Here is a 23,658-nt window from a genome sequence, read left to right on the forward strand (position 1 = left end):
AGTCAGGAATGATGGGAGTTGTAGTCCAACAACCGTGGGGGACCCAAGTTTGAGAAACGCCGGGCTAGAGTGCCAGAGTTTGTGGCTGCGTTCAGAGTCCCCCTTCCTCCTGCTGACACCCCATTTTGTCCCAACAACAACCCTGGGAGGTAGGGTGAGAGACAGTGACTGGCCCCGAAGGCCCCACCCAGTGAGCTGCGTGGCCAAGTGGGGATTTGAACCCAGGTCCTTGTCCTGGGCTGCTCCTACAATAACCAGTGTGGTGTAGTGGTTAAGAGTGGTAGACTCGTAATCTGGGGAACCGGGTTCGTGTCTCCGCTCCTCCACATGCAGCTGCTGGGTGACCTTGGGCTAGTCACACTTCTCTGAAGTCTCTCAGCCCCACTCACCTCACAGAGTGTTTGTTGTGGGGGAGGAAGGGAAAGGAGAATGTGAGCCGCTTTGAGACTCCTTCGGGTAGTGATAAAGCCGGATATCAAATCCAAACTCTTCCTCTTCTTCTTCTTCTTCTTCCGACCCTCTTGACCCCTGCACCACCAGACTGCGGTGTGTGTTGGAGATTCGTTCCCAGTGTGCAGTCATGGGATTGTTGTCTATCACGACAGTGTGTGTTTTGATTCCACAGGATTGGGATGTGAAGTGGACAGCATGTGTGCCTTACTGTGTTCCCTGAAGTGGGACTGTTGTCCTTTGTCCTTTCTCTTTGCTGCCTGATACTAGAGAGAGAGGGAGCCATGTTTCAGAGCTCCGTGTATGTTGATATGTAAATAAAGCAGATTAGCCAAAATGCCGAGTTCCTGAGTTCTGTTACGCAACTGCGCAAACCTCTGCGGATCCCTGAGTGTGCTGATTTCTTCTGGCATCAGTCGCTGTGATGTCCAGGCTGAGGAATGCTTAAGAAGCTCCCGAACGATCGCCCAGGAGGAAGGGAACATGCTAGTCGGGCATGGGTCTCTGCCAAGGTCCTACTTGTGAGTAGGACGAATCCTGACAGAGTAGCCCAGCTTTCAGGGAGAGACTCAATGCTCAGGACTGTAAGAGTAGCAAGACTCCCAATGGAGCAGAGTGTGTTGTGTCTCCTGCATCTTTCAACTGTTCCCCTCGTGCCCCTTCCTTCCTTCCTTGCCGAGCGAGAGCCCTGGAAAGTGGGCCACCTCACCAACCCGTCTCAGTTCTAGGTGACAAGAAGTGTGAGCATCTCTTTCAACTTTGCTGGATCATTGAGTTGGAAGGGACCCTCAAGGGTCATCTGGTCCAACCCCTGCATTGCAGGAATCGCAGTCGACCGCAGTCCTTCGCTCGCGACCAGGAAAAGGCTTTGCCTACCATGGGAGAAATTCAATTCTGTTTGAATTTGCAGGTGAATCCACTTTTATCTGCCCTTTCTGAGTCAGCCCTCACACCAAGACACAGCCACAACCCTTCGAAAAGGAGCCCTTCTCTGAATTTTGCACTGCACAAGGGGCGAATGTATAGCATGCATGCGCTAGAGTAAGGCGTGGATCGAAACCCATATTTTAGCAGAAATAAATTGCATTAGGTGAGAGAGAGCGCGGCCTTGCAAAAATGTGTGCTTTAGGCTAAATTGCACCCAAAATGTGTGTGGGAAGAGACATTTGTACTAAAATTCTGGTGAGTTATCATGAGGACTTATGTTTGGTAATTGCAAACTGATGCAGAGAACTAAATCTGAGACCGGGAAAATGAGGAAGGGGAGGAGGAGGAAACCAAGATTGACAGACTCACCCATGGAACACCATTAGGGAAATCACAAATGGGGAATTTGTGCCCCTTCACATGTTGTTGGACTCCGACTCCCATGATTCCTGGCCTGTTGGGAGTTGTAGGCCAACGACAGCCAGACGGAGCCACAGGCTCTCCCTCCCCAGCATAAGCGCAAAGGTTGCCTCTGGGCACGTTAAGACGGCAGGTGGCCGTGGAGTTGGTGGCACCAGCTCTGCGCTTTTTCAGAACCCTCAGCTGCCCTGCAAGCCGGGAATAGGCAACGTGGAGCCCTCCAGAAGGTCCCAGAATCATAAAACCGGAAGGGACCCCCAAGGGTCATCCAGTCCAACCCCCCCAAAATGCAGGTGTCACAACTGAAGGATCTCCAGCAGGTGGAGATCTGAGTCCTGCTTAGAAACCTCAGCAAGTAAGGAATAGCCAGTGTGGGCCCTTCTAGCTGGTCCCGGACTCCAATTCATAGCTGTCAACTTTCCCTTTTTTGCAGGAAATTCCTTTATTCCAGCGCCGTTCCCCACTGCAAAAAAGGGAAGGTTGACAGCTATGCTGAATTCCCATCAGCTCCGTAAGTCATGCCATCAGCTCCATAAGTCATGCCAGACCAATCTGATTTCTTTTTTATGGAATTACGAACTTGGTGTATCAGGGGAATGATGTGGACATACTGTATCTTGATTTCAGAAAGGCTTTTGACCAAAGTCCCCCATGATATTCTCGCGAGGAAGCTGGTGAAATGTGGGTCGAACGAGGTAACTGTTAGGTGGATTTGTGTAGCTGGTTGACTGACTGAACCCAAAGAGGACTCGTTAATGGTTCCTCGTCATCCTGGAAAATAGTGACAAGTCCCGGGCCTGTTGTCGTTCGACATCTTTATAAATGACTTGGCTGAAGGAACGGAGGAGATACTCATCAAATTTGCAGATGACACCAAACTGGGAGGGGTAGCTAATGCCACAGAAGGCAAAATCAAAACTCAAAATGACCGTGCAAGCTAACTATGTGAATTTCAGTAGGGACAAATGTCAGGTCCCGCACTTAGGCAGGAAGAATCAGATGCGCAAATATAGGATGGAGAACACCTGGCTTACTAGCAGGACATGTGGAAAGGATCTCAGGGTCTTGGCGGACCACAAGCTTGACCCGAGTCATCTTCTTGGATTTGCTGAAAGCTTTTCCAGCACTTCCTTCACAGATTCCTCTCCCCCCCCCCCAATGCAAAAGGAAGCAAAGCCCATGGAGATGTTCCCCCGTCATTGTCAACCTCTAGATGGGTCTTTACTTTCCCCAATGTTGACCTGTGGTTGGGCTCGGAGCTGCCACTTCTGTCCTTCCCCGAAAAGGGCTCCCCCACCGGGTCATGTGCTGCTTCTTGCTATCACTTGTTAAAACCTCTTCCTCACACACCTGGTTTCCAGGGGGATATACAGGTAGATGCTGGTTCCCTGCCTGAACCCTGATTTGTAACTGAGACATTCTCTCATTAAAAAGATTAATCTCTTCTTCTCTTCCTGGGAGTTTTGCTTCTTTGCTTCCAATCTCCTGGCACAGAGGTTGTTCTTTTCAAAGCCACTGACCGCGGTGTGTACATACGAACCAGGCGCCTTCTGTGTTCATCCCCTGAGCAACAGTGCTTCCCCTAAAAACGACGCAAGGCTCTAGTCCTCATGTTTCTGCATCAAGGGCTAATTCAATAGGAACCTGGGAAGCTGCGTCAGGCCGTCGTTGGCCCAGCTTGCTCAGTATCTCCCACACTGACCAGCTGGCAAGGGACCTTCCTAGCCCCACCTGGAAATGCCACTGGGCATCGGATCAGGGCCTTCTGGGCACAAAAGTGGACACTCGGCTTCCACTTTTGCAAGCCAGCAGCAAATTCCTTTGGGATCCTCTCCCCGCTTCCTCCTCTCAGTCCTCCCCTGTGGATGCTTCCTTGGCGGATAATAAAACACACTGCGAAGTTGCTGGCTGAGTTTATTGAATGAAGGAATGAAGGAGAAATCTGTGCCATGCCATGTGTGTGGGTGTGTGGGGGGAAATTGGAAGAGAGGAGAGAAGAGGCAATGGAAAACATGAAAAAAACATTTTTGCATCCTGGGAGGGGAGACGTTCCATTCCGCTATGGAAGGGCCTGGTCTTTTCGCCTGCGGGGACGACGTCAGCGCTTGGAGAAGTCGCCACCTGTGATGGAGAAGGAGGCAAACCCGAGACGGGCGGTGAGACTTGAATGCAGGACTTCCCTGGAGAGCGGCTCTTGTGCTCGGATCCTGCGTGTGGGCTTCCCATTGGGGCACCTGGTTGGCCGCTGTGAGGACAGCATGCTGGGCTCTAGAGAGTCGGTGTGGTTAGAGCGTCAGACCAGGATGCGGGAGACCCGAGTTCGAATCCCCCCACTGGGCCGTGAAGCTCGCTGGGTGAACTTGGGCCGGTCACACTGCCTTCTCTCAGGCTATCCTCCCTCGCAGGGCTGTTTGGGGGGTTAAATGAGGAGTGGGGGGGGGGAACCATGTATGCCACTGGGAGCAACTTGGAGGGAAATAATGTGGGATATTAATGCAATGAAATAAATAAGGATAATGGCTGGGCCACTTGCCTGATCCAGCTCTTTTTATGGTCTTAGGCAGGGGTAGGCAACCTAAGGCCCGTGGGATGGATCCGGCCCAATCGCCTTCTAAATGTGGCCCACAGACGGTCCAGGAATCAGCGTGTTTTTACAAGAGTAGAATGTGTCCTTTTATTTAAAATGCATCTCTGGGTTATTTGTGGGGCATAGGAATTCGCTCATATTCCCCCCCCCCCAAAATATAGTCCGGCCCCCCACGTGGTCTGAGGGATGGTGGACCGGCCCCCTGCTGAAAAAGGTTGCTGACCCCTGGTCTTAGGTATAGAAAAGAGGTCTGTGTCTACATCTTTGGCCCAATTGAGCCAGGCTCCTCTTAGGTCCAGGAATCAGATTTGGGGGGGGGGGGGAGAACCCAATATTATTTTTATTTATTATTACAATCTATAACCTGCCCTTTACCCTAAGGTCCAAGGGTGGGCGATGTCATTCAAGTATGGTATTAAAAACAGTTCAAAAAACCCACATTCACAACCCTAGAAATAAAGTGGGTCCTAAAATCGACCCATTAGGCGTCCAAGGGAAAGAGGGGCGACCTAGGCATCCGCCGGAAGCTGTGCCATGAAGGCGGAAGGACCACCTTGGGGGGAGGGGTGGCCAAATGTTTCCTTCAGGGCCACAGGTCAGGGGTGGGCAAGGACAAAGACGAGTGAGTGAGTGGGGGCATTTCTGGGTGGACCACGAGGTTAAATGCTATTCTAGGCTTCATCAACAGAAGTCTCGTGGGATATTGGAGAGCCCAGTAGGGACACATTTAAGTTTCTGCACTTACGTAGGAAGAACCAGATGCCAGTGGCGTAGGAAAGGGGGGCGATGGGGGCGGTGCGCCCTGGATTCTACCCTGGAGGGGGTGATACTCTGGGCGCCCGCCCCCCCGCGACACCCAAACCGAGCCCCGCAGCTGCCCGGTAAAAAGCCACACTCGGGGGCAGGGCTCGCAAACCTCGCCTCCGCCTGAGCCGGAAGTAGCAAAACGTGCGCCAAGCAGGTTAACCGTTGGCGTACGCTTCGTTGCTTGGGCTGCGGACGGAGGTGAGCTGCGGGCCAAACCCGGGCGGAGGGGAGGGGCGGGCTTCTCTTGGTCCACTGACGTCCCTCCCTGGCTCGCCTCCGCTCCGTAGCGCGCATGCACAGCATCGCTACGCATGGGTTGAACGTAATGACGTATGCGTCGTACATAGTGAGGTTGCGCATGCGTGCTACGGAGTGACTCCGCCCCTGGGTGCCCCCGGGATTGTTGCCCTGGGTGGCGAAGCGGCTTCCTCCGCCAGTGCCAGATGCACAAATATAGGATGGGAGACACCTGGCTTAGAATCCTAGAATCCTAGAGTTGGAAGAGACCCCAAGGGCCATCCAGTCCAACCCCCAGCCAAGCAGGAAACACCATCAAAGCATTCCTGACAGATGGCTGCCAAGCCTCCGCTTAAAGACCTCCAAAGAAGGAGACTCCACCACACTCCTTGGCAGCAAATTCCACTGTCCAACAGCTCTCACTGTCAGGAAGTTCTTCCTAATGTTTAGGTGGAATCGTCTTTCTTGCAGTTTGAATCCATTGCCCCGTGTCCGCTTCTCTGGAGCAGCAGAAAACAACCTTTCTCCCTCCTCTATATGACCTCCTTTTATATATTTGAACATGGCTGTCATATCACCCCTTAACCTTCTCTTCTCCAGGCTAAACATACCCAGCTCCCTAAGCCGTTCCTCATCAGGCATCGTTTCCAGGCCTTTGACCATTTTGGTTGCCCTCCTCTGGACACGTTCCAGCTTTTCAGTATCCTTCTTGAACTGTGGTGCCCAGAACTGGACACAGTATTCCAGGTGAGGTCTGACCAGAGTGGAATGCAGTGGTACTATTACTTCCCTTGATCTAGACGCTATACTCCTATTGATGCAGCCCAGAATTGCATTGGCATTTTTAGCTGCTGCATCACAGTGTTGACTCATGTCAAGTTTATGGTCTACCAAGACTCCTAGATCCTTTTCACACGTACTGCTCTCAAGCCAGGTGTCACCCATCCTGTATTTGTGCCTTTCATTTTTTTTTGCCCAAGTGTAGTACTTTACATTTCTCCCTGTTAAAATTCATCTTGTTTGCTTTGGCCCAGTTCTCTAATCTGTTACGGTCATTTTGAATTGTGATCCTGTCCTCAGGGGCTTACTAGCAGCACATGTGAAAAGGATCTCGGGGTCTTGATGGACCACAAGCAGAACGTGAGTCAACAGTGTGATGCTATTCTAGGCTGTATTGACAGAAGTCTGGTGTCCCGATCAAGGGAAGTAATAGTACCGCTCTATTCTGACTTAGCCAGACCACACTTGGAATACTGTGTCCAATTCTGGAAACCCCATTTTAAGAAGGATGTTGACTAGCTGGAATGTGTGCAGAGGAGGGCGACCAAGCCTTATGGGGGAATGGTTGAGGAGCTGGGAATGTTTAGCCTGGAAAAGAAGAGACTGAGAAGAGATACGAGAGCCATCTTGAAATTTCTCAAGGGCTGTCAAGCTTGTTTCTCCTAGTCCGGAGGGTAGGACTCGAACCAATGGCTTCAAGTTGCAAGAAAGGAGATTCCGACTAAACTGTAAGAGCTGTGACAGTGGAGCAGTCTCCCTCGGGAAGGGGGTGGATTCTCCTTCCTTGGAGGTTTATAAACTGGCCGTCTGTCACGGCTGCTTCAGTTGAGATTCCTGCGTTGCAGGGGGTCGGACTAGATGACCCTCGGGGTCCCTTCCAACTCCACAATTCTACGATGTTACCTTTGTACAGGAGATTCCTTCCTGCGCCCACAAACCCCACACTCTCTAGACAAGCAAGAGACATGACCAGATTTCAAGGACACACCGCAGTCTGGCAAACAAACCCCATTTTTTTTGGGGGGGGGAGGTTCTTCCAGAGCAGGCCAGTGAGGGACATTGCATGGGGTCAGAGGCCTAGAACCCAAGCCCTGTGGTCAGAGGTGTTAGGATTTTGTGTAGCCTCTTCTGCGTCAGCTTGGCTACTGTGATTAGTATAAATCACATGAGTGTCTGAGAGAGTGTGTGGGAACAGAAGACTGTCTTATCTCTTCCTCCCGAGTGTGTTATTGGAATGTGATGTAGTTTCACTTCCGCTGTGTGCAGTATTCTTGTTTCTGCCAGAGCTTGGAGAACACAGACGTGGAAATGGATTCTCTGTATATAGATTGTAAATAAGTGTAGTTTAGATCTACGGATGTTTCCTTCTTCTCGCTGCGTGATGCTAGAAGACTTGTGTGCTCTTCTCATATGAGGAGGGTGGCAGATATAGGCACTCTGGACCGAAGGGACATGCCTGCCAGAGAGGGCCTCCTGGGAGATGCTCAGGGGTGTTGGAGTTCACCGCCTCCGGGCGAGCGTCATTCCCAACAAGAGGCTCCCCCCACCCCATAGCCTGTGGTTAATCGGAACCCTTTCCGGTGCCCACCTCCGGCCCAGGCTCACCTTGGCAGCTGCTGCACTCGCACTGGTGGATGACGGGCAAAACGACGGGCTCCGTCTCGCCCCCTTGGCACTGCAGGTTCAGGATGCGCACGGGGCTGACGGGGTCCAGGCGGTAACTGCAGCACTCGCATAAGGTCTGCAGGTAGGGCTCCTGCGAGGGGCATCAACCAGGGCAGGGGAGGAGAGAGTTTAAAAACCTAAACATGCAGGAAAGGGGAAGCCCAGGATGGGAGAGGGGGCGCATGTCGCTCAGGACAGCCCCTCTCCCTGGGACTCTTCCCAGTTCATAGCAAGAGGGACACCTGGCAATATTGATACCCCCAATACACTGCGTGGACTGTGAGGGGCAAGGCGCATAGGGGGCTTCTGGAGAGGGCGGTGCCCCCCATGTGCCTTGGCCTGGCGCCCACTTACCTCGGGGATGACATTGGTGTGGGATGGGCAGCGCCCCCGGCAGTAGCTCACCTCCACGCCGGCCAGGAAGCACCTGCCCTTGGTGATGTTGCGGAGCTCTGTGTGGTGCTGGCAGTCGGGCTGAGGGTGATCTTCTGCAGGGGAAGAGGAGGGCGACGTGGCAGGCCAGCGGGCAAGGGGGGCACCCGCATGCGAGGGTCTCGGAGGCCCAGGCCAGAGGCCTTGGAGCGGATTTTGCCATTCTGGGGCTGATGGGGAATTTGGGCCCAGCAAAAATCCGGGGAGACACAGGATCAGCCCCCCAAACCCAAACCCACATTGGACGGAATGGTTTCCGTTTCCCGTTGGCTGGTTGGTTTGGTTCAAAACATTTATGCACCGCGGTTTACAAAAGAAGAAAAACAAAAAAGCCAGTAAGATTATAAATAAGGAAAGCGAACAATAGCAATTTAAGGCTTTTTGGGAAGCTAAAATAACAACAGATTGGAAGTCAAAACGTCTGGGTGGGCTGGTCTAGACTAGAATGTTTTCAGCAGGCGCCTGCTGTCAAGAGGCAAGGAGTTCCGAAGGTGATGGGAAAGAAAGAGCCTTGAAGCGGTCTACAGAACGAATGAAACGATAACGATCGTCGGTAAAACGGTTAAAAGGAACTATTTAGAACATTGGGAGGGATATGAAAGCAGCAGTAAAGGAAAACCAGATTAAAAAACACACCAACAGTCTACAGGTCTGAGTAGGATTCTCTAAACAAAAAAATGTTTTCGGCAGTCACCGAAAGGATGTCAATAGGCGGGGAGTTCCAAAGAGTGGGGCTGCCACAACTGAAGACTGCTTTGTTATAAATGGGGATTCCCTGCCCTCCCCGCCTTGCCCACCCACCCTGGTTGCAGAAGCCCCGATATGTGGGACCCAGCTCCTAGCTCAGGGCTGAAACCAAGACCCCAAAGGCATAGCCCAGAAAGGACCCTCTGGGGGCTCTCTGGGCCTCAGTGGCCCAGCCCACCTCGCACGCCCACCTACCAGGCAGCTCCTTCCTGCACAGCGGGCAGCAGCTCTCGGCCTCTTGCACTTTCACTTCGCCCTGAGGACAGAAGGATCATAGAACCGCAGAGTTGGAAGGGACCCCGAGGGTCATCTAGTCCAACCCCCTGCGACGCGGGAGCCTTTTTGCCCAACGTGGGGCTCGGGACTCACGACCCTGAGATTAAGAGTCTCCCGCTGTACCAACTGAGCTGTCCCACAGGGCTGAGCTTCGGGAACTCGCTTTCAAATCCCTGCACACCCCAGGCGCCTGAGCACGTGCAAAGTGTCTTTCCCTACACCCTCGAGCAAGCTGCAAGCCCGTCTCCCTGCTCCCCCACATATCCCAGGATGCTCTTGGATGTCTTTCTGCCACCGCCTCCCCCCCCCGGAGTTCTCATTCCCCCAGCTGACCCTCATTGACCCCCCATTTTCGGGCCCCCCTCCCAGTCCCCAATGCCCTCTGCCACCCTGAGAAAATCCATCAATCCTAGTTTTATCTTATTCTTCGGTAGATTTACAAAACACGCAGCAATGAATAAATTTCAGGCAAGCGCCAGTTCGCCCTCCTTCTCAAGCTCAGCGGCGCTGGCAGGGGAAATTTGGGACATTCCGGGGTCAAATCAGAAGCCCGGGTGTTTTTTGAAATTCCGGGAATGTCCCTGGAAAATCGGGACACTTGGAGGGAATGCTAGGGTCTGATCCAGCAGACCCTCCATATATTCATAGAATCATCGAATCCTAGAGGTGGAAGAGACCCCAAGGGCCATCCAGTCCAACCCCCTGCCAAGCAGGAAACACCATCAAAGCATTCCTGACAGATGGCTGTCAAGCCTCCGCTTAAAGACCTTCAAAGACGGAGACTCCACCACACTCCTTGGCAGAAAATTCCACTGTCAAACAGCTCTTACTGTCAGGAAGTTCTTCCTAATGTTTAGGTTGAATCGTCTTTCTTGTGGTTTGAATCCATTGCCCCGTGTGCGCTTCTCTGCAGCAGCAGAAAACAACCTTTCACCCTCCTCTAGATGACATCCTTTGATATATTTGAACATGGCTATCATGTCACCCCTTAACCTTCTCTTCTCCAGGCTAAACATAGCCAGCTCCCTAAGCCGTTCCTCATAAGGCATCGTTTCCAGGCCTTGGACCATTTTGGTTGCCCTCCTCTGGACACCTTCCAGCTTGTCAGTATCCTTCTTGAACTGTGGTGCCCAGAACTGGACACAGTATTCCAGGTGAGGTCTGACCAGAGCGGAATACAGTGGTACTATTACTTCCCTTGATCTAGATCAGTGTTTTTCAACCACTGTTCTGCGGCACACTAGTGTGCCGTGAGATGTTGCCTGGTGTGCCGTGGGAAAAATTGAAAAATTACTTTATATATAGTCAATATAGGCACAGAGTTAAATTTTTTAACATTTTCTAATGGTGGTGTGCCTCGTGATTTTTTTCATGAAACAAGTGTGCCTTTGCCCAAAAAAGGTTGAAAAACACTGATCTAGATGCTATACTCCTATTGATGCAGCCCAGAATTGCATTGGCTTTTTAAGCTGCCGCATCACACTGTTGACTCATGTCAAGTTTATGGTCTACCAAGACTCCTAGATCCTTTTCACATGTACTGCTCTCGAGCCATTCCGGGATCAAATCAGAAGCCCGGGTGTTTTTCGTAATTCCGGGAATGTCCCTGATAAATCGGGACACTTGGAGGGAATGCTAGAGTCTGATCCAGCAGACCCTCCATATATTCTTCGTTATTTGCCTTACGTTGAGAGGAGGCTAGGGCAGGGCCCACATGGCGTGGCCTCGGAGTCTTTTTTGGCCCGCAGGACAGAGGCTCCCCACCCCTCCCTTTAGGTGCAAGTACCTCAAGGCAGGTGAGCGGGGGACAGGTAGCCTGGCACACGGCCCTCCCGTTCAGGCAATGGCAAGTTTTGCAGCCCTCCTGCCATTCTGTGCCAGCCTGCGGAGGAGAGAAAGAAGGGGAGAGAAGGCTTCAGAGGACCAGCAGAGTGCAGACAATTTGGAAATTATATTATATGAATCTTCAATAACGACTGGCTAATTCTCCTGAATGTGGATGCAGACAGGTGTATAATAAATGTGGAAAAAGATGTTTGGAAGATAAAAAGAAGATGGCGAATGTCCGTGATTTGGCTTTTGGAGTCAGGCAGTCAAGGGGCAAGGGACTGTATGGTGGTGAGATACGGACTTAAACTCACACAGAGACACTGTTTGCTTTGATTTATCTTGCTTGTCGGAATATACCAGAGGCTGTGAAAATATTGGAACGCGGAAACAAAGGACAACAGTTGATTAGATACCTCCAGAATTTGAAGCATGGGAAACCCCTAAATAAAATTAAAATCATAATTCGGTAGATTTGGAACTTTTCTTTTTTTATTGATAATTGGATAAATAATTTGGAATGTAATTTGGAATGTTTCATGTGATTCTGTTGTATTGGAAATTCTAATAAAATTAGAATGAAGAAGTGTGCATGCACACGAAAGCTCATACCAGGAACAAACTCAGTTGGTCTCTAAGGTGCTACTAGAAAGAATTTTCGATTTTGTTCTAATAAATATGATTTGGCAAAAAAATATAGAAATTATTGTTATTACCATCATCAACATTACCATACTGATCGATATCCTGCCTTTTGTGAGCCGACTCAAGGCAGCTCACACAAATTAAAACGGCACAGGTCAAATGCAGAAAGCTACAGACGTACAAGAGACAGTCGTTAAAATGTAATTTAAGAGAATTAAAAGGATATAAATAAACAAGTCTATTAAAAAACAGCACAGCACTATTTAAAAGCGCATTCCTTAAAAAAAAAAACTAGCCTGCTGTAATAAAACAATCTTCGGCCAATGGAAGGACAAGGAGGGAGCCAGTCTGGCTTCTCTAGGAAGCGAGCTCCAAAGTTTGGAGCAGTCACCGAGAAGGCCCTGCAACAAGTCACAGAATTCTAGAGCTGCAAGAGACCCCCAGGGGTCATCTAGTCCTTTGTGCCCACCAACGTGGAACGAGCAGGTTGAATCCTGCGCAGGAGCCACAAAACTTTGTCCCGCCAAAGCCAGATACCTTTGCCCTCCCCTCCAATCCAAAATGCCGCCACCGCTCACACTCACCGCGAAAATCTGGCCCCGATGTTCACACTCGCAGTGAGCGGGCAGGACGCAGTGCCCGCTCTTGTTCCGGTAGTGCCCCAGCTGGCACACGCAACCCTGCCCAGTCCTTGGGGTGCAGTTCTGCGGGGGATCCTCGTAGATCTGGTGGCAGCCTCGCTCGCAGGGGGCAGGGGAATCTGTCCTGAGCCAGAGCTCGCCAGCGGGGCAGGCTGTGGGCAGGAGAGATACCAGTCAGAGTAGCCTTTGCCAACTAGGTGCCAGGATCCCTGAAGGAGCCTTTCCACCTCCATCGCTCGGTCCAGCATTGAGGGCCTTCTGTCAGTTCCCTCCCTGCGAGAAGTGAGGTTGCAGGGAACCAGGCAGAGGGCCTTCTCGGTGGTGGCGCCCATCCCACCAGATGTCAAGGAAATAAATAGCTATCTGACTTTTAGAAGACATCTGAAGGCAGCAGTTTTTAAGGAATTTGACTGTGTTTTTAATATCCTGTTGGGAGCCTCCCAGAGTGGCAGGGCCAGTCAGATTGGCGAAGTACAAATAATAAAATTATTATTATCAAACTCCCACCAGCACTGCCCAGCTCCCTCGACTGTTCCTCACAAGGCTTGGTTTACAGGCTCTTTATCGCTTCTGTTTCTGTTTCGGGAAGTTCCACTTCGCGACTCAAAAGGAGCGGTTTTCTCCTCCACGATTCCCCGGTGGCAGGAGAATGATCCGCAGGGGCAAAGGTAAGCCGCTGAGCCTCACCGCAGTCTGGGAGCGAACACGACATCCAGCGCTCAGAGGGTCCTTCGCACTCGGAACCGCCGTAGAGGCGCAGCTGGCGGTGGTGGCGCCGGGACGCCCGTTGTCCGGAGCCACACGTCACGGAGCAGCGTGACCACGGGCCCCACTCCGACCAGACGCAGGGCACTGCGAGAAGGGGGAGAGGGTCTGGGTGAGGGATTGCGGCTGGCAGAGGGCATCCTGGGTGGGTGTCGGATCGGGGCCCAGTGCTGTGTGGGGCAAGCACAGGGCGGAAGGGGCAAGTGGTGGCTGGGGGGGGGAGACAGAAGCACCCAGGTAATTGCCCCAGAACGGGGGGCACAAATATGTTTGGCACCCCTGCCCCCTTGCGGTGGGAGATGTGGGAGATGCCAAAGTTCAGCGCAGAGCTCTTGCTTTTGAGAAGGGGTTTGGTTGGGGTTCAGGGATGGGAGGAATGCACTCTGCACAGGCTCAGAGGAAGTGCTGGCCGTCTTGTCCCAGGGATGAGCACAGGTTTGCTGAGACGAGACCCCCCCACCCTTGCCAGGAAGTCGGCAGGAAAACACAAGCCAAACACAGGCTCCCCAGACCCTTTATGCTCCTCCAAGCTGCCAGCCCCCTTCCCAGTGCCGTGGGACTGAAAGCAATGGGGCTGCAGGGGGCTGGAAGGGAGGTGGCAGGGGGCAGCCTCTGCCCGGAGAGGGTCTGTGCCCCTTGGCGGCCTCTTACCATCGCAGTCCTCCTGGGTGCAGGTGAAGGCCCCCCTCTGGCAGACGCTGCGGAGCCAAACGAAAGGAGTCAGAAGGCAGACAAGGAAGGTGAGGTGGGTTAACAGAGCCCAGGGCTGGGCGGGAGGAGACCCGGGTTCAAATCTCCACTGGATGGCCTTCAGCCAGTCTTTCTCCCTCTGTCTAGCCTACTTTGCAGGGCTGTTGTGATGCTCAAATGCAGGGGCGGGAGAAATAGATATGTACCGCCCTGGACTCCTTACGGGAGAGGCAGGATATCAAAGTAGGCCATGGAAAGAGGCCCTCAGATCTGAAATGCTGCCACACGAAAGATGGAGCAAGCTTGCTTTTCGCTGCTGGGCCATTCCATTGTCACGGGTGGGACACTTTGACCATGTTTTTTGGTATTCACACATGTGTAACAATGTAAATACACATAAAAATTAACAACCAAAATTTAAACTATGTTCTTAATAAGATACTGAACATTTTACTAATTTTTTAATTATTTTTATGGATATTTTTGACAATTTTATTAAATGTTAAAAGTGTTGCCACGGGTGGGACAAAAAAAAGGACATGGAGCTTGAGATAAGTTTGATTTATGGAAAACCTCTGTGAGTTGGGAGGTGACTCAATGATAAACTCAGCATATCTGTTTAAATCAATGTTTATTGGTTACAACTATGCAATCAGGAATTAAGTTTAAGAAATTTAACGATACAAAATTAAGGAAAAAATGCTGTCACGGGCGGGACAATCATCAGAAAACTTTTAACTTGAGCACTTCTGTGAAGACTACGTGGGTGGACTTTTGAAAAGAAGGTCCATAAAATAAACTTCTTTTGTCTTTAGCTTTTTAAAAAATGGTTAGACTGCACGTTTGGAATCTTCCTCACCAAAGTCCAGTGCTCATCTAGCATTCTTATCAGGCTCATTTTTCATGGAATGAAAATGACAATAAATGAGATTCCAGCTGAACCTTGGGAAGAACTTTCTGAGAGTGGGAGCTATTGGACAGTGGAACGGAGCACCCCAGAAGGCGGCACACTCTCCTTCCTTGGATATTTTGAAGCAGAGAGGTTGGATGGCCACCTGCCAGGGATTCTCCCGCTGCGATTCCTGCACCGCAGGGGGTTGGGCTAGAGGACCTTTGGGGATCCCTTCCGACTCTACGATTCTACGATTCCTCCTGCAGCCCAGGGGGGATGGATGGGGGAGAGGAGCGCCCTGAAGAGGAAGGAGCTTGCGTGGATGGGGGGTCGCCTGCTCCCAGTCAAGAACACCCTGCCCTACAATTTCCGCAACTGGAACAGGACCCAGGAGTCCTGGCTCAAAGCTTCTGTGCTGCAACGGACAGCGTCGTCCGGTTTCTCTTTTGCCCCCCGAAGTGACCCTGCCCACCACCCAGCCCACGCTCACCAGCTGTTGCACTCGTGGCGAATGACACTGCCCGGTGGGTGCTCCTGTCCCTGCTCCTCTTGGGAAATGTTGGCAGCCCAGGGCATGGTGGGCACCGAGCTCAGCCGGCAGCGGCATCCTTCCGGGGGGACGCAGCCCCCGTCCTGCAGCACCTGTGGGCCCAGAGGAGGCTCAGTTTCAGCAGATGCTCTGCCGTGGGGCAAGGGAACCTTCGCCCTTCCTGCTTTGTGGCTGGCTGGCTTATTCATTTAATTATCTATTGTAAATATATACTTTTTATAAAACTGCAGGTTATTGCAATAATCCTGCTAATATTTTCTCTGTTTACAATTTATTCAATCAACCATCTCCATTCTTTTATAATAAGTTAGTTATCTTGATTTCTTACTGTTCTGGTAAGTTTTGCCAATTCTGCATAAGTTTTTTTTATCCATTTTTCCTTTGCTGGGATTTCTGCTTCTTTCTATTTTGGGGCAAGCAACATTTTTGCTGCTGTAGTGGCATGCATGTATTAACTTCTATACAATTTAGGTAGTTCTGTCCCTATAATTCCTAAAACTTTGCCATCTCAGCCGAGTCCAATCATTTTAACAACCGTTCCTCTGCCGCGGGTAATGATGAATGAACATTATTGCAGTTTCGTATGTCTCGAGGGCCGGGCTGCGGCTCAATGGCAGGAGATCTGCTTGGCATGGCAGAAGGATTGAATGAAAATAACTGGGTACTGAACAAAAGGTGCAAAAGAAGAACTCACACCCCAGTTAACAGTGGCCCATTAGAGTAACAACAGATGGAAGATGACAAATGCAATAAAGAAGTGTAAAACCGTGGAATTAGATGACAAAATAAAACAGAAGTATGGGGGGAAGCAGAAGGGGGGAATTATTTTTCGGGGATCTGTTTTCTGTTCTTCTTTTTTTTCTTTTCTTTTTTTCTTTTTCTTTTGTTTCCCATTTTTATTTTGACCTACTCTGTATAAGTCGTATATAAGTCATGTAAATGTAAAAGCAATAAGTATTAGTGTACGTATAATATACAAGTTATGTATATGACAAAAGTTTAAGACTATTTTTATATATACAAATTTGTGTATACATATATAAGACATAAATGTTGTACATTTTTGTATAAACTATAACTATGAGAAAATTTAATAAAAATTTAAAAAGTGAAAAACAGTGGCCCATTAAAGTACGCTTCCAGCAGAGTTAAAGAATAAACGCAACGGAAAAAACTAACTTGGCAGGCAAAAGGAGTAAAGAGAAAAGGCTTTTCTAAACTAGAGTTTAATTTACATAAACAAAGTAAGAACTCCCTGTTAGTTTCTAGCCTTCTTCCAGAGACTCTGTTAAAGGTAAATACAAATACACTTTATCAAAAAAAAACCCTCTCACTGCCAGCCTCCAACATTCCCCACAACTCCCAAATCTAGGAGCACTAAATGCTTTGCAACAGAGCATTATATACACAGAGTAACACCAATTAAGAACAAAACACCGGCACCTGTATCTTCTATTTCTTAAACAGACAGTACTGACATCAGACCGGCTCAGGTATAATTTTAAACCCAACAAGAAGTTCCTGGGCTCAACCCTCGATGGCAGTTCCAGAAAGACCCCTGCCCCAAATGCTACAGAGTGGCTGCTGCCGGCCAGTGTAGGCAACACCAGCCTAGGTAGACAGGTAGGGCAGCTTTGGGTGCTCTGAGCTCACTCACCTGTCCGGAGGGGCAGGCGCAGCCCGGCTGGCATTCCTCACGCAGGCACTGGGTGTGAGGGCGCAGGTCGGAGCACGACCGCGGGCAGGCGTTGGCGCAGTCGCTGTAGACTTGGTATCCTGGGCATTCTGGCACAGAGATGTTTTTAGGAGGTAATTTAATTATTGTTTGATTTTTATACGAATGTTATGTATCTGATGTGAGCCACCCTGAGCCCGACTTCGGCCGGGGAGGGCGGGATATAAATAAAAGTTTATTATTATTATTACTTGTTATTATTCCTTTGTAAGAAAATGTGAAATAACGTAAAACCATTTTTGCAGGGGGGGGGAATCAAGGGGGGGGGGGTGACAAGAAATTTTCCGCACCGGGTACCACCTGACCTTCCTACGCCTGTGGCTGCCGCTGAGCCAGCCCTGCCATTGGGCGGCTTTTTTGGGTGGGTGGGTGGGTGGGCCCCTCACCTGGCGTGCAGTTCTGCGTGTTGCAGGCGTGGTGCTGCAGGAGCAGGTCGGGGCAGGGATCCCCCGGCGGTGGGGAGAGGAGGCTGCGGCTCCTCTCGGACTCGCCTCCTCCGCAGGTGGCGCTGCAGGGACTCCAGGCCGACCACTCGCTCAGCTGGCAGGCGGCTGCGGAAGGAAGGGGTGGGGGTGGGGGTCAGTGGCAGCGCTGGGGTCTCCCTCCTGCGGCTGGAGGGATGCTCCAGCTCAGGGGTCAGCAAACCTTTTCAGCCGGGGGCCTGTCCACCGTCCCTCAGACCAGGGGCGTAGCAAGGGGGGCAGGGGGCAGCCCGCCCCGTATTCCGGGGGGGGGGTGTGACACTTTGGCCACCCACCCCACCCCGCCTCACTGGGTGGGCCCCGAGCGGGCCATGCCGCCTTTTCCCCCTTTCAGCGGCTTTTTTTTGGCGCGAGGGGTGGGACAGAACCAACATGAACTACAATTCGACGGTCAAGGCTTTCACCGAACTAAGTTGTACTCAAAGTGGATCCACTGTAATTAATGAAGCTAAGTTACAAATACCCATTAATTCCACACACACACACACACACACACACACATCACAACATTTCAATCAATACAAAATCAAACCATAAAATTATAATTGCATTATAAATTATATCGATATATAATTTATATTCTAAAATATATGTATTTAAATTATATTTCATCAATATAATGAGTGCAATAATGATGCTAAAGTGAATATATACTTTAATAAATGTATATGTAAACACACAAGATTATGCAATGCCTTAAAAGTAACATCTATCACCTACTACAAAGTGACACGTCCATCACTTTCGGTGGGTCTACTCTGAGTACAATGAGCATGAGATACAACCCGGTAATAATGCTTCTTATTTTGATCCTGCCCGTCTCCCCAGAGGAGTTAAAACCACAAAGCATCACAACTCACAACAGAAAACAAAACAAAACTGCTGTTCCCTGGATGAGAGTTGGCTGTGTTAGGATATAAATTCTCTCTGCAAGTTAATGGATATGGATTTATTAAATACGGGCAAAAGTCGTCACACCAGCGGCTGCTAAAACAAAGGATTAAGATCGGAATTGTGGAATCGGGACTAATTAAGAGAACAGGAGCAGGACCAAGGATGAACATCAACTCCAGATAACCGGAATATGGGAAGTCATCCAAAAACATTGAATTTGGAACTGATTAACTGGCTTTTTTTATTGTGATTTGGCATAGTTTGGTATTGTATTAATGTGGCCTCCACGGGATTGTTATTAATGAAAAATTAATAAAAATTAATAAAAGAGAGAGAGGGAGAGAGATGGCTGTGTTGGCAGGGCCCAGGGGTGGGGGGCACCCACATGCCCTGACGCCAGGCGGCTGGCAGACTCACCCTCGCAGGGCTGCGGGCTGCACTGGGCTGCTTCCTCCATGGCATCGGCGGCACAGGGGGCTCCCGCAGGGCTCTCGTGGCACGGCCGGTGCCGCAGGGCGCTGCCCCCACCGCAGCTGGCAGAACAGGGGCTCCACGCGGACCATTCCCCGTAGGACGGGCACTCCTTCTCAGGACACAAGAAGGTGCCGTTGGCACAGGTGCTGCGGAGGGAAGGAAGAGACAGGAACCCCAAATTACTAGGATCTGAGCACCTTGGGACTGGCTGACTTGCGAGATCGCCTTACTGTGCATGCGCCCGCCCATCAACCAGCCATCGTTTCGTTTGGACGACACTTTCTCAAGCGAAAACCAAGCTCAAAGCAGCTCGGGAAACTGAAAGGCATTTCAAATTCAGGCACCGCAAGAGCGTTTCGCGGCGAGAAGCACAAGGGCGAGAGCGGCAACAGACAGAACGACAAGAACGTTTCCGTGTCGTAAATACGTGGAGCAAAATCACAGTCACAGCAGCCAGAAAGGCAAGGGAGAATGGCAGCTTCACTTGGATCCTTGGAAAACCTCTTCCGCGACGTTGCCCTCTTGACTCCTCGATCGGTGGAAATGGCCAAGCAATACCCATTCCGCATTTTTAAGAAGTCGGCACCCCCCTCCACAAATATTCACACACACCCAATTTCCTTCTGCTTAAAACCTCAGAAGGTGGTGGGCTCTCCTTCATTCGTCAGAGGTTTTTTTCTTTAAATTTTTTATTATTATTAAAGATTTTCAAAGGTAGTACAATGTCTCTCTCAAGCTTTTCCATATAACATTTTTATAAGTCAGTGTTGGTGAAAAGAAACACAGTCACCCCACCCCACCTACCTCTTCGTCAGAGGTTTTTAAGCAGAGGCCAGGTGGCCCTCTGTTAGGGACTGTTTAGCCATACATCCTGCATCGCAGGATGGAAGATGGCTCCACGCGGGGCTGGCTTCCGGCACCAGGCCCGTTGGCAGACTAACTCTGCGTTACAAAGATGTCTGCCAACATGACATGAAGGTTGGCAACATCAACCCTGCCGTGTGGGAATCCCTTGCAGACGACCGCAGTGCCTGGAGACAGGCAGTCAGGTCGTGCATCCATAGCAGTGACCAGGGGAGGAATGACCACTGGGAGGAGCGCAGAGACAAAAAAAACGCCCTGGTCCATTTGCAGCAGCGCAACCGGACACCTTCCTCTGCCCCGGCTGCAACAAAACATGTCTCTCCTGCATCGGTCTCTGCAGCTACGGCAGGTGCTGCTACCTTCCTACAGCTTGACCTCACCCCTAAAGGACCACTCCTCCATTGTCTCCCAAGACAGACGGATGCCAAGAACAACAATGACAAAGGAATTCAAGGTGCCTCACAATTAACTAAGAGCTGAACAGTTACTTAATATTTCTGACTTGCAAGAAAAGAAGCAGGAGCCCCAACTAAGGAGGACTGACAACTAAAATGGATGGAGTATGCAGAAATGGGGGAAACTACCAAAAGGATAAGAAACCAAGAAGAGAGACCTTTCCATACAGCATGGGGGCAAATTGTGGGCTAGATGAAGAAGTATCGGAAACCACTTAGATTGTTAGCAGGCTTGACGTAAGAACGTGCAGCAAAAACAAGTTAAAGGGAATACAAAAGGAAAAATTTGTTGTTGTTGTTGTTGTTGTTGTTGTTGTTCAGTCGTTCAGTCGTGTCCGACTCTTTGTGACCCCATGGACCAGAGCACGCCAGGCACGCCTATCCTTCACTGCCTCCCGCAGTTTGGCCAAACTCATGTTAGTAGCTTCGAGAACACTGTCCAACATTCTCATCCTTTGTCGTCCCCTTCTCCTTGTGCCCTCCATCTTTCCCAACATCAGGGTCTTTTCTAGGGAGTCTTCTCTTCTCATGAGGTGGCCAAAGTCTTGGAGCCTCAGCTTCAGGATCTGCCCTTCCAGTGAGCACTCAGGGCTGATTTCTTTAAGGATGGAGAGGTTTGATCTTCTTGCAGTCCATGGGACTCTCAAGAGTCTCCTCCAGCACCATAATTCAAAAGCATCCATTCTTCGGCGATCAGTCTTCTTTATGGTCCAGCTCTCACTTCCATACATCGCTACTGGGAAAACCATAGCTTTAACTATACGGACCTTTGTCGGCAAAGTGATGTCTGTGCTTTTTAAGATGCTGTTTAGCCATAGTCACAGAAAGTGGGGACAGGAGTCGATTTGAAGATATGGCACTTTAGCTTGACTGTGCAAATGTTTTCCTTGTTAAAATATTTGTAAAAAGGAAAATAAAAAGGGAAAAAAGTTTGCGGCTTGATTTAAATTAGAACATTTAAGAAGTTAAATGCTCCAAGATTTCCTTGCCAGGGAATGTGACCCCCCCCCCAATTGACCCCTTACCAGTTGTGGCAATCCAGCTCCACCGTCTGCCCTGGCATGACCTCCAAGGTGATGTTGGCCGTGGGGAGTCCACAGCGGCAAGCCGGGATCGGAATGCAGACCCCGTCCTGGAGGAGCTGTCCGTCAGGACACCGGCATCCTGGGTGCGGAGGGGAGGGAGGGAGAGGAGGATGAGGAAATGGCCGGGCGAGAGAGGAGCGGTTTGGGTTCTGACACGAAGGGCGTGGATGAGGCCGTGAACGGAGGGAATTCCAAAACACAAAAGGTACCTCCCACTTCTTCATGTACCTCACAGTTACTCTATGGAACTCATGGCCACAAGAAGCCGGGAATATGGCTCTAGCAAGAATATGGGATGAATAAAGGGAGCGCAGGCTCCTCCTAGCCAAAGAGGCCAGACGCACAGCCTCTTAAAACGATCGGGATGATGGAGCAATGCCCCTATGAGGAACGGTTGCAGCATGTGGGGCTTTTCAATTAAAATGATGTAAAAACAAATTTTTTCAAAATGCAGGTAGTAAAAAAAGGAAGGAAGGAAGGAAAAGCCCAGTACTATTAAATGCCATTTCCTTAAAAAAAAAAAAAAACCCAAGCAGACACACACACACAGCCTGGGATAGCTCAATTGGTAGAGCATGTGGCCCTTAATCTCCAGGTCGAGGGTTCGATCCCCACGTTAGGCAAAAGATTCCTGCATTGCAGGGGGTTGGACTAAAATATATTCACCTGTCAGCGGAAGGGCAACAAGGAGGGAACCCATTTGAGACGAAATCCAGCACTGGGCAGGGCTGGTGCTGAGGGGGGGGTCAGAAGGGGGGCGTTACCTTGCTTGCAGTCCCCATGTAGACACTCCACATGCTCCCAGAGGTCTGCGCAGGCGCGAGGGCAGACGTTGGCGCAGGATGGGGCCCGAACTTTGCCCCGATCTTCACATTCCTCTCCTGGGGGAAGGGAGGAAGAACAACCCCCGGGACTATTGAGAAAGTGGCACTTCTGGGTGAATCTTTTAGCGTGGCAGCATCAAGACTTGGGAACTCCCTGCCTCTTGACATCAAGCAGGCACCTTTGCTGTACAGCGGTACCTCGGTTTTCGAATGTAGTCCGTTCCAGAAGACTGTTTGAGCTCTGAAACATTCGAAAACCGAGGCGCAAAGGGAGGCCTGCAAATTGAGAAATTTGAGAAAAATAACATACAGTGGTACCCCGGGTTGCGCACCCCCCGGGTTGCGGACCTTCGAGTTGCGAACACCCACAACCCGGAAGTTTTTCTGGAGCGCGCGCAACCCGTGCATGACCCCTGGATGCGCAGAAGCGTTCTGCGCACTTCGCGCATGCGCAGAAGCGCTCAAATTGCACTTCCGGGTTTTTGGGGGGCTTTTTTGTGCGTTCGCGATACGCATGCCCGCGTTATGTACCACGACCTGGGGTCCTTCTGTATACACTCAGCGGAAGCTGTTTGACTTCCAAGGTGTGTTAAAAAATGGAAGCATTTACTTCCTGGTTGACGGCGTTTGAAAACCAAAACATTCGTCTACGGAGACGTTAGAAAACCGAGGTACCACTGCTAGAAACCTTCTTGTTTAGACGGTCCAAACCTGATGCTTAGAAAGTTGATGTGAATTTTAGTCCATCATGGTATTTTTCATTTTTTTTGTATGTTTTAAAGCATTGTAATTTCCCCCCTGATCTTACTGATGTTATCTTTTTCCAAACCGCTTTGGGGTTTTTCTTTCTAAACAACCAGGTGGCGTGGGAATCTTACGAAGTAAGTTAATAAGTGAGTTTCAGATTCGTTTCTGATTGTGTCCACACCAGGCGTGTTGAGGTCCAGATTCCTGGATAGATGGCAAAGGAACTTTGCTCACTTAGACAAAGTCGCGGAGGAGAGGACAATCAATGGCTACTAGCTCTGGCTCTGCGGCTGGGAGCCAGCAACGCTTCCGGAAACCGAAGGGGGAGAAAGAGCTTTCATGCTTGAGTCCTGCTTTTGGGTTTCCCACAATAGGGCACCTTCAGGGTTAGCAAAACACAAGCGCAGGATCTGGTCTTCTGCCTGAAGCCTTGGAGAGCTGCTGCCGGTCAGTGGAGACAACACTGGGCTAGATGGACCAATGGTCTGACTCGGTCCAAGGCAGCAGCTTCCTCCGTTTCCCAGCCTTTCGGGGGTTTGCCACCTCGGAGGGGTCTTAAGGATGCTCCCCGCATCCCAGCTGGAGGGAACGTACCTGGGCAGGCGGCCGTGTTGCAGCTCTCGGACTGGGACCACGCCCCGCGGCACCGGGGCTCTCCTGATGGGTGACGGGCGTAGCGCTGGCGCGTGCGGAACCCCCCGCTGCAGGGCGCGCGGCAGGGGCTCCAGGGGGCCCAACCGCTCCACAGGCAGAAGTCTGG

At 50.6% G+C, this 23,658-nt stretch overlaps 1 protein-coding gene across 1 annotated transcript in view; it reads right to left on the reverse strand.

Annotated features, from left to right (window-relative positions):
• Positions 1–3,778: 3,778 nt before the first annotated feature.
• The window catches only part of LOC117055462 (SCO-spondin-like), a 185,017-nt gene continuing 165,137 nt past the window's right edge, over positions 3,779–23,658 (reverse strand). Inside the window, exons 98-112 of the mRNA XM_033164998.1 lie at positions 23,493–23,654; positions 22,092–22,208; positions 21,268–21,406; positions 18,867–19,069; positions 17,460–17,624; positions 16,996–17,123; positions 15,279–15,430; positions 13,858–13,904; positions 13,129–13,293; positions 12,385–12,593; positions 11,115–11,210; positions 9,248–9,308; positions 8,228–8,361; positions 7,814–7,964; positions 3,779–3,918 (exon numbers count right to left, since the gene is read on the reverse strand). Coding sequence (XP_033020889.1) covers positions 3,896–3,918; positions 7,814–7,964; positions 8,228–8,361; positions 9,248–9,308; positions 11,115–11,210; positions 12,385–12,593; positions 13,129–13,293; positions 13,858–13,904; positions 15,279–15,430; positions 16,996–17,123; positions 17,460–17,624; positions 18,867–19,069; positions 21,268–21,406; positions 22,092–22,208; positions 23,493–23,654 — 1,952 coding nt within the window. The 3' untranslated portion in view covers positions 3,779–3,895. The remainder of the gene's footprint in view (positions 3,919–7,813; positions 7,965–8,227; positions 8,362–9,247; positions 9,309–11,114; positions 11,211–12,384; positions 12,594–13,128; positions 13,294–13,857; positions 13,905–15,278; positions 15,431–16,995; positions 17,124–17,459; positions 17,625–18,866; positions 19,070–21,267; positions 21,407–22,091; positions 22,209–23,492; positions 23,655–23,658) is intronic.

The sequence above is a fragment of the Lacerta agilis genome, chromosome 12, assembly GCF_009819535.1.
Source record: "Lacerta agilis isolate rLacAgi1 chromosome 12, rLacAgi1.pri, whole genome shotgun sequence".
NCBI classification, from domain to species: Eukaryota; Metazoa; Chordata; class Lepidosauria; order Squamata; family Lacertidae; genus Lacerta; species Lacerta agilis.